General features: G+C 45.1%; 1 protein-coding gene across 13 annotated transcripts in view; it reads left to right on the top strand.

Annotated features, from left to right (window-relative positions):
• The window catches only part of FGGY (FGGY carbohydrate kinase domain containing), a 378028-nt gene that overhangs the window by 22417 nt on the left and 340296 nt on the right, over positions 1-15315 (top strand). For all 13 annotated transcript variants that reach the window (XM_046663109.1, XM_046663101.1, XM_046663099.1 and 10 more), the window contains one exon: positions 11445-11556. Coding sequence is in view for 10 of the 13 variants with exons in the window: in XM_046663101.1 (XP_046519057.1) it covers positions 11445-11556 (112 nt within the window). In the remaining 3 variants the exon portion in view is untranslated. The remainder of the gene's footprint in view (positions 1-11444; positions 11557-15315) is intronic.

Here is a 15315-nt window from a genome sequence, read left to right as displayed (position 1 = left end):
GGCGGCCAGATCATTGTCTGTGTGAGCCCTGTTAGCCACATGAGTGCCCTGGGCATTTGTTCTCAGCGACGCCCTCCCACTGTCGCAGACCTGGGGAGGCTGCTGGGTCTCCTTAGCTGTGCCCCTCACGTGGAGTGTGCTGTGGCTGTGCTCCAGAACCATAGGGTGGCATGATGCCATCACACCTACTTGGACCTCACTGCTGGTGAGGTGTAGGAAGGGAAACATTCGTGAATTGGAGAGGTAGCATAGATTCTGGGGCCACACCACCCAGATTGGCGTCCCAGCTCCAGCCTTGGTCGGCTCGTCATCTTGGACAAGTTGTGTAAGGTTTCTTGCCTGAGTTTCCTTATCTGTAGAAAGGAATGATAATTGTACGTATCTCCATGGGTTGCTGTGAGGATTAAATGAGCTAATGCATATAAAATGTTGGGACGGTGCCTGGAGGTGAGCAAGCACTGCTCTTCCTATGGTGAGGAGGAGGATGACGTAGCAGAAATGAGTGGATTATAGAGGAGAATGAATAAAATCCTGAAAGGTCAAGGCAGTTAGGAGGCCTCTCTTGGGGAGATTCACTGCCTCCCCTTCTGGTTTGGCGTCTTCCTGTGTGAGATTTTGAGAAGCACTTGTCTAGGACAGAGTGACATGAAGTACATCCTGACTTGTCTTTTCTGTCTCGAGGACCTCAGGATGTTGTGAGCTCAAGAGCACATTGCTTGAGATGATTTTCCCCCCTTAGTCAAGTTAATAATAACAATAATAATAATAATATGGTGATGATGATGGTAATGGCAGCTAACATTTCTTCGGCACTCATTATGTTCAGGTACCATGCTGAACACTGTATACCCATCACTTTATCTGCACAACACCTCTTGATGTAGGTTTTTTTTTTTTTTTTTTTGGTGAGGGAGATTGGCCCTGAGCTAACATCTGTGCCAGTCTTCCTCCATTTTATATGTGGGATGCCTGCCACAGTGTGGCTTTATGAGCAGCACTAAGTCCATGCCTGGGATCTGAATCTGTGAACCCAGGGCTGCTGAAGCCGTGCGTGTGAACTTAACCACTACGCCACCGGCCGGCCCCTTGATGTAGTTTTTATTATTCTCTCTGTTTTGGAGCTGGAAGAAATGAGCTTTGAAAGGGTTAAGTAACTAGCCAAAGGTCACGTGACTAATGCTAGGCAGGGCTGGGCTGCCCGCCTCAGCTCTGCCCCGTGCAGCTCTCTCCAGCCTCATCTCCCTGTGCATGCTCACTGCTTGGGAACTATATTAAGCTCCCTGAAGGTTTTTGAATTTACCACTCTGTGGGGACCCTTGAGCTTCCCTTGGTGGTTGTACTGACCACACTGAGTTGCCAGTGCCTTCACCTGGCTGGCTGCTCATCCAAACAGTGTGCCCTCTGATCAGGGGTCATATCTTGTTTATCTCTGTGTCCCTTGAGTTCCTTGCCTGTGATATGCCCGATTCGTGCATGTTGACTACATGAATGAGTGAAATGTCTCTGTTGTTTGATTATCTGGAATATTCTCTCACCTTCTTCGCCTGCCCAACTCCTGGGCACCTTATAAGGTAAGCTTAAGTACTCCTTACTCCTGGAAGCCTTCCCAATGACCTCTGACAGCCCCTGCCCTCCCTTGCCACCCACAGAGGAGGGAGAGGGTGAGAAGGCCCCTGTGCTGCCCCGGGCCCTCCATTTCCCGTCTCGTGGTCTGGCCCTTATCAGGTTGCATTTCAGTTGGTAACTTGCTTGGTCCCTTTTACACCCTGAGCTGAGCTCTTGCATGGATTCATCCCTGTGTCCCCAGCATCTCACACGTCATGTGGCACAAACTTGGTGTAGAATTAATGATACTAAGAGCTAGAAACAAATGAAGCAAAACTATTCTGGCGTGCCCCACATTGTTGAACTGTTGCGGTAACTCTGAGGTAAGAAGGACACTGCCGCTTTTCCTGTTTGACAGAAGAGGATGCTGAGGCTCTGAACTAATAAGTTTGAGGCAGGACTAGACCCCAAGCGGGGTGGCTCCAAGTCCACTTCTCTGTCCCACTCCCCACTTCCCCTGACGTTGGCAGGTCTGTGTTGGCTTGGTGCCCACACACCTAAACGATTCCATGGAAATGTACAAGCACTGGACATGTACACCATCCTTGATTTTAAGGGAGCCACAAATCTCAATCACCCCAACAGGCCAGACCACGCAAGTTAGCGTACAGTTAGTACCAGCTTCCGTCAGGAAGAAGGAGAGGACAAGCTGGGGAGTCACTCAGCCAGCAGGCATGTGTTGATGTCAGTCTGCAAACATTTATGCCGTGCTCTCTGCTGGGCACTGGCGTGTGTAGGCGAGGTATGCGGCAAGCTCTCTGCCCCTGAGGAGGAAGTGGTTCAGTTGCATGGAGAAAACCAGCCCCTCTGAAGCCGGTGAAGTGCCGTTTTGCTCTGGGCTGCGCTATGTGAGCAGTGGTTGGAGGGAGAGGGCACAGAAGAGGGAGCGGCCCTGGGACTGAGCAGTCCCGTTACCCTCTTACGGTCGTAGACCTTGTATGGTTTACAAAGCACACTCATCTCTGTTTGACTGTCGTAACAGGTAAGTGGGAAAGGGATTGTTACTCCTGTTTGACAGTGGAACAGAAAAGCTGAGACTCGGGCACCTAAGTGACTTTCCCTGGGTCCCCCAGGAAGTAGGCGATCAGCCTGAACTCGGATGGGTCACATCGATGCCTTCTCTTTTTCTCCAACACCATGCACCTTCATCTTGGTCTAGATTATCTTAAGAACCTATCTGGTCTCCTCAGATATGCCCTTCCCCGCTCCAGTCTGTTCTTGGAGCTGGAGTGACTTTTTTTATTGCTAACCTGACCCTGTCACTCTTCTGCTCACAGCCCTTCGGTAGCATCACACCGCCATTTGCGTAGACCTCAGAGTCCTTAACCTGGCCTTCAGGGCCCTGCATTGCCTGGTTTGGACCTGCCTTCCTGGCTCACCTCGTGACCTTCTCTCAGCTCCCTGCGCTCCAGCCACCCTTTCCTTGGGCCATGTCCTCAATCACATAGTGCTCCATCTGGCCTCGGGACTCATGCACCGGTTCTTTCTTCTGCCTGCACATTCTCCTGCCTTCCACCAGCACGTTTAGCTCCTGTTCATTGTTAGATCCACACCATCCAATACAGTAGTCACTAGCCACATGTGACTACTTCAATTAAATTAATTAAAATTAAATGCAGTTACAAATTTGGCTCCTCAGATGCATTAGCCACCTTTCAAGTGCTCAGTAGTCATGTGTGGCTGGTGTCTGGTCAATTGGACCACATGGATATAGAATTCCATCATTTCAGAAAGTTCCATTGGATAGTGCTGTGGTAAATTTAGTTCAAAAGTCATTTCTTCAAGGAAGAAGTCTTTTCTCGCCCAGTACCACCTCCAGCCGCCTTACCTCACTTATTAAATGTTTTCACAGTATCTTATACTTTTTCTTCATAGAGCATCACATGATTTGTGAATCATTCATTTTTTGATTAATATCAAATAATGAAATCATTATATAAATCAAATAGTAAACTAAGATAAATGAAATAAAATAAATAATAAAATCATTTGGTTTTTGCATTAATATCTATCTTCTCCACGAGATTTTAAGTTTCTGGAGGGCAGGACCTATAGTTTACTCATGTAGGTCCTAACATGCAGTGCACTCAGGAAGCGTAAACAGAATGTGTGATTAAAGAAATGGGTACCTCCCAGCTCCCAGTCAGTGCAGGAAGCCTGAGGAAGGAAGGCAGGTTGAAAGTGACTCTTGAGAATGGAGAGAGCATGTTCAGAACTGGAGGAGTCGTCTGGACAGAAGTGCTGGGTGGGTGTTGAGGAGCCAGTCCTGGCTGTCTCAGATGGTCTCCAGTAGCAGGAAGAGGGGAGACTAGAATTGATGGCAGCACCATCAGGGTCCTAGGACCCAGGACAGCTGGCTCTGAGGCCAATATGGAGCTCCTCTAGAATCATCCTGAGTTTCAGATTGACCAGCCTGGTGACAGATGGCGACAGGATGGCTTGGAGGGAACAGAAACTGAACGTCAAGGCTCCCGTTAGGAGGCAGTTTCATTCCTCTGAGGAGGTTTTGGAGTCTGAGAGTCCTTTGAACCCCAAGCTCCAGGAAGCCTGGCCCTGCGCCTTGTGCAGTGCACACCCTCTGTGCCTGGTCCATGCAGGTGCTTAGTGTCTCTAATAATGCCTGGCTGGACTAGAGTATTGGTGAGGGATAGACGAGAGGGACAAGAGGAGGAAGCTCTAACAGGACTCGGTGACAATGGAGAGGAAGGAGGCGGAGGTAGTTTCAGAGTTTCCGTTCTTGGAAGACTGTTGGTGTCACTGATGTAAGTGGAAGTGTTTGGCCTCCATCTCCCCACCTTATATTCAAGGGGCAGCACCACACCTAAGCTAGGATGCTGTGTTGGTAATGTTCCAGGATTGGATTTATTCATTTCACTGGTCCCTGGAGTAGACTTTGCAGAACTGAGTGCCTCCATGGCCCTTGCAGGTAACAAACACCCACAGAAGCTATATTGGCCTTACTGCTGTTCCCACCTCAGGGCCTTTGCACTGTCTGTTCTCCTGCCTGGAACACTTTGCCCCTATTTCCACAAGGTCAGCTCCTTGGGTCCCTCAAGCATTTCCTCCGATCTTGCCTTCTCAGCAGCTCCCTCCCCTTCTCCAGCAGTGCTGTCCCCATGACTCATCACTTTCTAGTGTCCTGTACCCACACTGCATAACTTATTTGGTTTATTAGCTGTTGTCTGTCCCTACTAAAATGTAATCTCCCAAAGAGCAAGGAATTGTTTTTTAGTGTTTTGCTCTCCGTTGTTTCCCAAATGCCTGGGAGAGCGCACAACCTGAGCCTAGAAGGAGCTTGACTGTGTTTGCTGACTGATGGAATGAGTGACTACTTGAACTGTGTGGGCACTGGGGAGTGGTGAGCCTGAGGGGAGCGTGCATTTCAGAATCTGACACGCACCCCCGGAGCTGACACGGGCGTTCGAATCAAGGTTTAAAGAATATAGTACTGGCCACACGGCCTCTGCTCCAGCTGGGTTCTGTCCAGGAGTCCCAGGCTTGGGCCCTTGCTCCAAAGAGAGCTAAAGGTGAAACCAGGTATGCTTCTGACTCTCCGGTGTTTGTCGGGTTTCTAAGGAACACCGTGCTCGCCCCACCCAATAGTGCAGAGCCTGCTGATTTAAAACACATGCGGGATGGACCTGGTTCCCATAGTCAGAACAAAGCCGTACACAGGCCATTCCCCAAATATTTGTGTGCTGCCCCATAGCTACGAGCTGACAGTTGTTAGACATGGACCAGGCTACCACATGAGGCTACAGAAATCTTCTCTGGAAATTCTTTAGAAGAGCAATTTGCTTTCTCTCTAGCCAGGGAAATTCCCTTGATGCCAAGTTGCTAGGGTGAGTTTACTAGACTGCTTTCTTCTTCTGTTAATAAAAGTATAAAAAAAGAATCCTCAGGTCACTGGGTCAAGTCCCAGGGGCCTTCTGGGGAGTGTGACCCTGACAGCCATCTTTCTGGCATGGTTTACATGGGAGTGGGGTTGGGAGGGGGAGGGGTCCCACCCATGGGTAAGCATGATCATAAGGCGGTTCCATATAAGGTGGGGAAATAACAGTGGCTACCTAACCAAATCAGGTTTAAATGCATGTCACAACTATTCTTCCGGTTCCTTGTGACAAGTTTCTATTTTAGAGCTGGAAACACTGAACCTTTGTGACTGAAAGGCTGTGATTAGAGCATAGAACTCTGCTTGCCTTCAGAGGAGATTCATCAAATAGCTTGAAGAGAATATTTTCCTGGCTTCTACTGAAAGGTTACTCCCACCATAATTCTTAGGAAGGTTGAAGTCTATCCACTCTTTTCAATTGCTGTCCTGTTTGCCTATCATTTTTATAGGTGCTTACATGAAGAGTAACTGATGCATTTATGCTATGCTTCGTCCATAAAGAAAACTCCGTAGACACAATTAATAAGGCAGCTCAAGTGGGTTTCTGTCCTTTACATTTCCTACAAGGTTTGCCGGCTCCAAAGCACTTTTACACCAGTTGGAGCCTTTGATGCTCACCCAGGGGGAACCTCTCACTCTCAGGAAACGGGCTCGGAAGCGTCATGGGATCTGTGCAGGATTTCCTGACCCGGAAGTGGTGGAGTTGGAACCAGAGGTGGCTGCTACGTTCCTTTCTACTCCAAAGCTGCCTGTGGTGTTGGGTTCTGTTGAACCTGCTGCATTTTCTCCCCAGTCCCCCTTTTGACTGACTGCAGGCCTGTGTGAGATGGGCTTGCCCAAGTCGGACATGGGCAATCTGGGCCCGGAGGCCAGTAGGGCCGCATGGCAGGCAGAAGTTAGGGCTGGCTGATTGATTGATTGATTGATGCCTCATGAGTTCAAAGAGGATTTGAGGCAGCTAATTTACTCCAATAATGGTTGCTATTTATTGTGCACTGAATACCAGATGTCGGGCTAATCACACCTTAATTTGCTGGATTCTCATAACATCATTAGGAGGTGTACGTGTGAGTCATGGCTTTGTGCAGCTAGGAAACTGGTTTTCTGGCTTCCCACAGTCATATAACTAGTAAGTGGCTGAGCCTGGTCTCAAACTTAGGCAGTCTACACCCAACACCGTTGATCTTAGCCACTACCCAGAGATTTGCAAGCCAAGTTGGAAGGACATTCCAGGCAGAGGAAGCCGTGCCTATCATAGAGACATGATCCAGCAAGGCGAGAGAGTGATGGAATGGTTGGAATTGTGACCTGCCCTCAGTCACATAGCCAGAGTGGCAGAGCTGGGATTTGAATCCAGGTCTTTGTGCCTCACTGTAGTGAGGTCGTGCTGCCTGACAGAGACTTCGGTTCGGTCCTCACGCTCTTCGAAGTCTGGATCGGTCAGTAGAGCAAAGGCACACAGGGCCTTCGCCTGGTGCTGTGGGCAGAGGTATTGCCAGCGGTCACAGGGGGATCACTAGCAAATGCTCTCCCCAGAGCGTGAGCCCACTGCACAGCAGTCGTCTCTTGGGCAGCAAGACTTCTCTGAGGGTTCAGGCGGGCAGTGTGTGCGATGGAGCCCAGGCTCCGAGTTTGAATTCTGGCTCTGCCATCTGCTGGCTTTGTGGCAGGAGCCAGTTCAGGTCCCTCAGTCTCTGGGGCCTGCTCACCCCCTGCCCTCCGCAGGCCTCCACTTACTCTTTATGAAGTGGAAATGCTAAATGTTTCTGCAGAGAGCTTTGTAAGGATGAGCTAAGGTGAGGTATGTGGAGCACCTGGCACGTGGCAGGTGCTCAATCCATAGGAGTATTTTAGTATGTATTGTATTATTATTTGAAAAAAATGTAATGTTTCTCTCTGGCGAAAATGTGTAATAATTGTGTGTAGCTCGTATTTGAAGAACATATTAAATAGTAACAGCTAGAATGCTGAATTACAAGGCTGGCGCTCGGAGACAGGAGCCAGGACTGTGCGTCTCCGTGAGGCTGGGCGCTCCAGGGTTGAGCTTTGTGGGATTTAAAAGGTGGTTATCCTGTTTTAAGTTAACGGGAAATGTTAATGATTATGGTCACTGATGCTTTTTCAAGATGGGAAACCATAGAAACAAAAATAAAAAGTAGAATTAATCGATAAATCTATTATTCTATAGCTTTAAAAATCACCTAATGAAGGGACCCTGCCATCCCTCCACCTGCTGTGTCTGCTCTTGGAGGCGACCGTGTTAACACTCGGACATTCTTTGTTTTCACCTTATTAATATATGATGGTATCTCTCCATTTCATCTTTTATAGCTTACCTTTTCTTAATAGTTAACACCTTGAGGTATAATTTTCGTACTTTGAAATTCATCCATTTTAAATGTATAATTCAGTGATTTTATTAAATTTACATAGTGTGCTATCATCACCATAATCCAGTTTTAGAGCACTTCTTTTTTTACCCCCAAAATTCCCGTTGCCTGTTTGCAGTCCGTTCCCTGCCCCAGTCATAGATAACTGCTTATCCACTTTGTCTTGTTATAGGTGCTCTTTTGTAGAAATTTCATATAAATGGAAACCTACAACATGCCTTCTTTTGTGTCTGACTTTCACTTAGCATAATGTTTTGAAGATTCATTTGTGTTGTTGCCCATATCAGTAGTCCATGCCTTTTTCTTGCTGAGCGCTATTCCATTTGTGGATGTACCATTTGGTTAAGCCACGATGGATATTTGATTTGTTTCCAGTTTGGGGATATTATGAATATTCTTGTACAAGCCTTTGTGTTGGCTGTGTTTTTATTTTTCTTGGGTAGATACCTAGGAGTGAAATCGCTGGGTTGTGTGATGTTATATTTAAAAAAACTGCCAAACTTTGTTTTCTGAAGTGGCTTTACGTTTCCACGAACAATGTACAAGGGTTCCAGTTTCTCCACAATTTTCTGATGCTTGGTATTGTCAATGTTTTTTATTATAGCTGATCTAGTAGGTATGTAATGGTATCTCATTGTCATATTAATTTGCATTTCTTTAATGACTCACGATCTTGAGCATATTTTCGTGTGCCTGTTGGCTGTTTGTCTTCTTTGGTGAAGTGTATATTTAAATCTTTTCCCCATTTTATAATTGGGTGGTTTGTCCTTTTATTATTGAGTTATAAGAGTTCTTTGTGTATTCTAAATAGAAATCTATTATCAGATGTGTGAATTGCAAATATTTTCTCCCAATCTGTTGCTTATCTTTTCATTTTCTTAGGATTTCTTTTGAAGAGCAAAATTTTAAAATTTTGATGATTTCAGATGTATCAATCTTTTCTTTTATGTCTTGCTTTGTAAGAAATCTTTGTCTAATCCATGTCACAAAGATTTTGTCCTACAAGTTTTATACTTTTAATTCTTACGTTTAGTGATATGATGCATTTTGAATTAATTTTTGTGTATGGTGTGAGGTTAAAATCTAAAAGTGTAAAGATTTTTTTTTTTCTTTTTCATATGAGCAGTTAGTTGTTCCAGCACTGCTGTGAAAAGGAGTGTCCTTTCCCCATTGAATTGTCTTGGCACCTTTATCAAAAAGCAATTGACTGTAAATATTTGCATTTATTTTTCATATTTCTGTTCTGCTCCATTAATCTGTGAATTTATTCTTGTGCCAATGCTGCACTGATTTAGTGATGGTAGTTTTATAGTAAGTTGAGATCAGGAGCATAGTTGTTCTTTATTCTTTATTTTCAAAAGTGCTTAGGCTTTTCTATGTCGTTTACATTTCTATCTAAATGTTAGGAGCAGCTTATCACTTTCTAAGAAAAAACCCTGCTGGGATTTCAATAAGGGTTGTGTAGAATCTGTGGATTAATTTGAGGAGATTGCCATCTTAACAATGTTGGATTTTCCACTTCACAAATAGGGCGTATTTCTCCAATTTGTAGTTTCTTTTGTAGCAATGTTTTGTAGTTTTCAGGGTATATGCCTTGAACTTCTTTTGATAAATTTACTTCTGAGTATTTTTTATGCTGTTGTGAATGGAATTATTCTCTTCATTTCAATTTTGATGTTAGCTGCTAGTATATGGAAATACAACTTTTTTTAATGTAAATTTTATATCTTGTGATCTTACTAAGCTTATTAGTTCTACTAGCTTTTTTTTTCTTGTTAGATTCCTTAGGATTTTTTGCATATGAAATCGTGTCTTCTGCAAAAAAAGGCATTTTAATATCTTCTTTTCTAATCTGTATGCTTTAAATTTCTTTTTCTTGCCTTATCGCATTGGCTAGAAGCACTAGTGCAAGGTTGAATAGAGGTGGTGGAAGACAACAGCCTTCCTTTGTTTGTAGGAGGGAGGAATCATTAATTTTGCCATAAGGCATTATGTCAGCTGCAGGTTTTGTAGATGCGCTTTGTCAGGTTGTGGAAGTTCCCGTCTTTCTTGCTTTACTGAGTGTGTTGTTTCATTCGTTTCTACATCTGTTGAGATGATCATTTGGTTTTTGTGCTTTATTCTGTTAATCTGGGTAATACATTAATTCATTAGGGATATTAAACCACCCTTGCATTCCTGGGGGTCACCCCACATGATCGTGGTGCCTAATGCATGTTTTGTATGTTGCAAGATTTGGTTTGTTAAGGATTTTTACGCCTGTGTTCATGGCAGAGATTAGTCTGGAGTGTTCCTTTCTTTTGATGTGTTTGTTTGACTCTGGTATCAGGGTAACACTGGCCATGTAAAATTTGCTGGAAAATGTTGCCTCCTTCACTATATCCTAAACAAGTTAGTGTGGGAATGGTATGGTTTCTTCCTTGAATGTTTAACAGAGTTTCCCAGTGAAGCCACCTGGTCCTAGAGTTTTTTTTTTTTTCTTGTGGGAATGTTTTAATTACAATTTTAATTTGTCAAGAATAAATGCTTCTCAATTTGTCATGTGGCTTTGGTCAAGTTCTATAGCCCCAAACTGGTTGTTTTTGGTGATTTTGTCCAGTTTCATACTTTTATTTGCTAACTCTTCATACTACCACACCCAGAAATTGCTTCTCTACCTCTTTCTTTTTAATGGCTATAGAATCTTCTGTTTTACAGATGTGGTATAGTTTATTTAATAAAAAGTAGTTTTTCCAATTTTTAAACGTGTCCTTAAGCAGGGCTACAGGTAACCTTCCTCTTCATATAACTTTACTTCCTCATCCTAATCATTTGCTAAGATGGGCTCCTAGAAGTGGGATTCTGGGCCAAAAGTTTTGTGTGTTGTTAATTTTTTTTTTTTTAAGATTTTATTTTATTTTTTTTCCTTTTTCTCCCCAAAGCCCCCCTGGTACGTAGTTGTATATTCTTCGTTGTGGGTCCTTCTAGTTGTGGCATGTGGGATGCTGCCTCAGCGTGGTCTGATGAGCAGTGCCATGTCAGCACCCAGGATTCGAACCAACGAAACACTGGGCCGGCTGCAGCGGAGCGCGCGAACTTAACCACTTGGCCACGGGGCCAGCCCCTGTGTGTTTTTAATTTTAATAAATACTATTAAATTATTATTCAAAATTTGTCTGAGTTATTACGCTGTTAGAATAATGTAAGAGAAAGTCTGCTTCTCCTTTTCTTGCTGCTGCTGTAATCTGTTGATCTTTCGCATTGTCCCCAATATGAAAAGCAAATTTTGGTGTATTTTATTTGCATTTATTTATGTAGCGGAGTTTGAAATCTTTTTATATGCTCTTTGACTATTTTTATTTTGTGAAGTGACTTTCCGTTTGCTTTATTTCAAATTAGATTGGTTGTCTTTTTCTTATTTATAGGATCTTCTGATATTTTAGTCATCTTGATCTTTATCTGTTTAATGTTGTAAATATTTTTTCTATTCTGTGGTTCATTTTCTTCTAGTCGTAACTGTGTTCAATCTTTTAAAGCCCTGCATTGTAATTTATGCTTTTTGTTTGTTTTTAAAATAGAAAGTGGTGCAAGGGATCGACGTAAACCAAGTTCGGGGGCTCGGGTTTGACGCCACGTGTTCTCTGGTTGTTTTGGACAAGCAGTTTCATCCTTTGCCAGTGAACCTTGAAGGTAGGACCGTTTCTTCCTCTCTCTTCCCTGGTTTGGGGACTGGCGGGGGCCCGGGTGGAACATGAGGTCAGGTGTCTCTTATTGCTCATAGTGAGACTCAAAGGTGGAACACGGAGGCTGGAAATCGTGTCCCAGAGGCAGCTGGTGGGAGTGGAATGACATCAGGGGCAAGGTTAGAGAGAAGCTTGGCTCCATAAAACAGAAGAGCCACACTAGAGAGCTTGATGAAGGAAGGACTTGGGGTCCTTAGCTCAGAGTGGGTGGCCTGGAAACAGGCAAGGGGTCTGGCATTTGCTAGGAAGGGGGGCCAGTGCCAGCAGTGACTTTGCATCTGCAGCTCCTGTGCCACATTCATGTGAGTCGGGGAGCCAGGTCCATTCCAAGGGAACAGAGTCAGGCAGGCAGGACCACGTGTCACTCAGAAGCTGGAAACAGACGACAGCTCTATTTTCAATTGCCAGACCACAGGGTAGTCCCGTTTAATGATCTTGTTCTAATAGACACTTGTGAGTACAGTAATGAGCTGTTTCAAATGTAAGTGCCACTGAATTCACCATCAGAAATTTTTCATGGGTGAGGATGTGTCCCCTTTGAGGAATTTTAGCCAGTGATGCCAGCACTGAAGTTGCAAACCCAAAAGTCTGTAATTGGGTAGGTAGGTAACATGAATGAGTAAAGTAGGCCAGGTTTGAGAAAAATAATAGCACACATGTGGAGATAAATTTCAACTGATATTTAACCTTTTAATGAGAAGAAGACATTTGGGAGTGGTGGAGACTATGGTGCACTGGAAGTTGCATGTTCCATCTGAAAGAGTGCGGTTCTCGGCATTGTCACTCAGTTGTTGCCAGATAGCCATTGCAGACGTGTTTTGGGCTGGATTGTGTAAGAACCTTATTTGTGGACACTGCTGCGGCTGTGCCTTTCTCTCACTGGCGGCTGTGGATTCTGGGGCATGCTGGGGCACCCCGGAGCCAGGCAGCAGCCCTGCTGAGCCGTGACACCTTGAGCAAGTTGCTGAACTTCTACATAAAGAATTTCTCCTCTGAAAGAATCGGAATAATGAAACAGTAGCTTTGCTGTGGGAATTAAGTGAGTACCTGACACCTGAATGCTCAGAACAGTTTCTTCCTTAAGTCAAGAGAATGTGTCCCACTCACTTCTATGGACCTCATGCATAGAACAGGGATTGTTATAAATTACATGTGCTGAAAAAGTATGCAAATGGATGTTAGAACACAGTGGTAATGGTGACCATCTTTTACACACACATGTGCATACTTTTTCCCCTTTTGCCACATTTGTTAGCATTTCCTGTGTGTCAAGCCCTGTCTTATTAAGTGTTGGAGCTTCAAAGATGAGTATGAATGGTCCTTGTTCCTATTGGCTGACCACTGGCTCAGTGGACACTGTTCTGGCCCAGGAGGGCAGGGCAGCTCTGGTCTGGGCCACTTGAGAAAGCAGAGACCAAAGGAACGGGGCGGAACCTGCAGACCTCAGCTCAGCAGCAAGCGCTTTCCGGTTATGAGCCAGGGCTGGCCATGGAGCTGGCCGCCTGGGGAGGCTGCCAGTGCTTCCCTTATTGGCTGGCGTTGAGTAGCGGCCAGGTGACGGTCTGTTAGGGATGCTGTTGGAGGAAGTCTCATTTTGGGTGGGACTTTAGATGTTAAGAGCCCCAAGTTCAAAGGAGTCTTTACCTTCTAATTTGCTGAAATGCGTGGTTTTTAACTCTGGATGTGCATTAGAATCAACTGGAGATCTTTTTAAATTACCATTTCATAAGGCTTACCCCCAAAATTTGTATTCAATTGGCTTGTGGTGAGGCTAGGCCGTCAGCGTTTTTAAAAATTTTCCTTGGTAATTCTAGTACGTGGAGAATCACTGGGTACACATGAATGGACAGTTAATATTAGGACCAAGAGCGCTTGCAGCAGCAGCAGAGAGTTCCTCATTAAGCCTGCTTACATACACACCCTCTCTGGGTGCCATCTTCTTTTCATTGTAGGCAGAATTGCCTCCTGTTACAGCCCTTCTATTAAAAGGGTAGCTGGGCTGCAACCCTAATTATAAGTGTTGAAATAATTTCATTCCACCTAAAAGATTCAAATGTCCCCATTCATGAAATGCATCCACTGCAGGCGCCCTCAACAGTTCATTGCCTTTCATCAAGTTCTATTAAGGTTAGATTTTATCTGAACTGGATTATTCTGTGCTGGAAAATGAAATTCAAATTTTAAAGCTGGTTTAAAGGTTCTTTAAAGACTTCCACCTCCACGGCATGACCAACTCTTGATTGGTTAAATGAGTAATTGTGAGGATCAAGGGGTGGGGTCAGGAAGTTAACTATCACCATTAAAACCAAACCCACAAGATGGGCAAAACCATTACCAGCTTTAGATGGCAACCAAAAAATGGAAGAAAAAAAATCCCAAGTAAATTAAGTACAGTGGCTTAGGAACACCAGTCTCATTGTCAGCCTCCCCGTTTGATCTTTCTCCCTGTGAAGAGCGGAACAGCCCTGTGGTTGGACAGTGGTGCTTCTGACCCCTGCAGCCCACGTGGCTCAGAGCATGGCTCCAGTGGGTCATCCCACCACAGGAGCCTGTGGGAGGAAGAGGGCCCAAGGGTGGTAATTTGGGGTTGGAGAAGGGGTTACTACCTAGGCTACCCTGCAACAGAAACCTAATATTTAGATGTTTTTGCTGAATCATAGTAATTTCCCTCAAGTATGCCTGGAACAGCTGTAAGGTGTTCCAAATATTAATTGAATGAGTACGTGGGTGCGTCATCTGCCCTTAGGTAGACTGACTGTATGAACTACATTCTGCTCTACCAAATTGCTTCCAATCCTCTTACAACACGACACCTTCGTGGGTCTGTGCTCTGTTTCCCGTGATGTCTCTGGTGTAGAACTTCCTTCCTCGCTCTTTGCTCAGCCAGCTAACCAATGGCCAGTCATTTTCAGAACTAAATGAAAGCTTTCCTGCCTCATAGAAGCTTCCTGTGCAGCCTCAGGCTCAGCTGGCCAGGGCCGTCTCTGTGCTCGTCCTCTTCTGCTCTGTGTCTGGTACTCCTGCTCTGGCAGGCGACACACCTTGGGGACCACCCTTTCCGTTTGACCACGTGCTCTGTAAGGGCGAGACTGTGGCACCTTCTTCTTGGTGTCCCAGCACTCAGCACTGTGCCTGGCACGTAGTAGATGCTCAATAAGAGATGGGTGACCTTTCAGTGGAGTCATTCATTTGTGATTTTCTGAAAAGAGGTTAAATTCCAGGTTTCTGTCTACAATGAAAATTATTAATTAATAATGATAAACATAGTAAAGTAATCGATTCCATGCAGTTCTCATTGTGTGATTCTGACTGCATGTTGAGAGGCTCTTCATGGAGAGGCGGTCGTACCTGGGGGCGGGGGGGGCGAGGCTGTCTTTACAGGTGAAAGTTTAGACAGGTGTTTGTCTTAAAGCAGCTGCAGGTACATTTTATACATTATTTTAGAAGCAAGACTGATATTGTTACCCTCAACACCCACATGTTGCATGTGCATGTGTGGACGTGTGTGTGCCCACACCCCCACACTCTGTGCATGTGCGTGTGTGGGCGTGTGTGTACCCACACACCCATAGTCTGTGCATGTGTGTATGTGGACGTGCGTGTGTGCCCACACCCCCACACTCTGTGCATGTGCGTGTGTGGACGTGCATGTGCCCACATCCCCATACTCTGTGCATCTGCGTGTGTGGATGTGTGTGTGCCCACA

This window comes from Equus quagga, chromosome 5 (genome assembly GCF_021613505.1).
Source record: "Equus quagga isolate Etosha38 chromosome 5, UCLA_HA_Equagga_1.0, whole genome shotgun sequence".
NCBI classification, from domain to species: Eukaryota; Metazoa; Chordata; class Mammalia; order Perissodactyla; family Equidae; genus Equus; species Equus quagga.
Note: the sequence above shows the minus strand (reverse complement) of the source record. Positions and strands in the feature narration are given on the sequence as shown.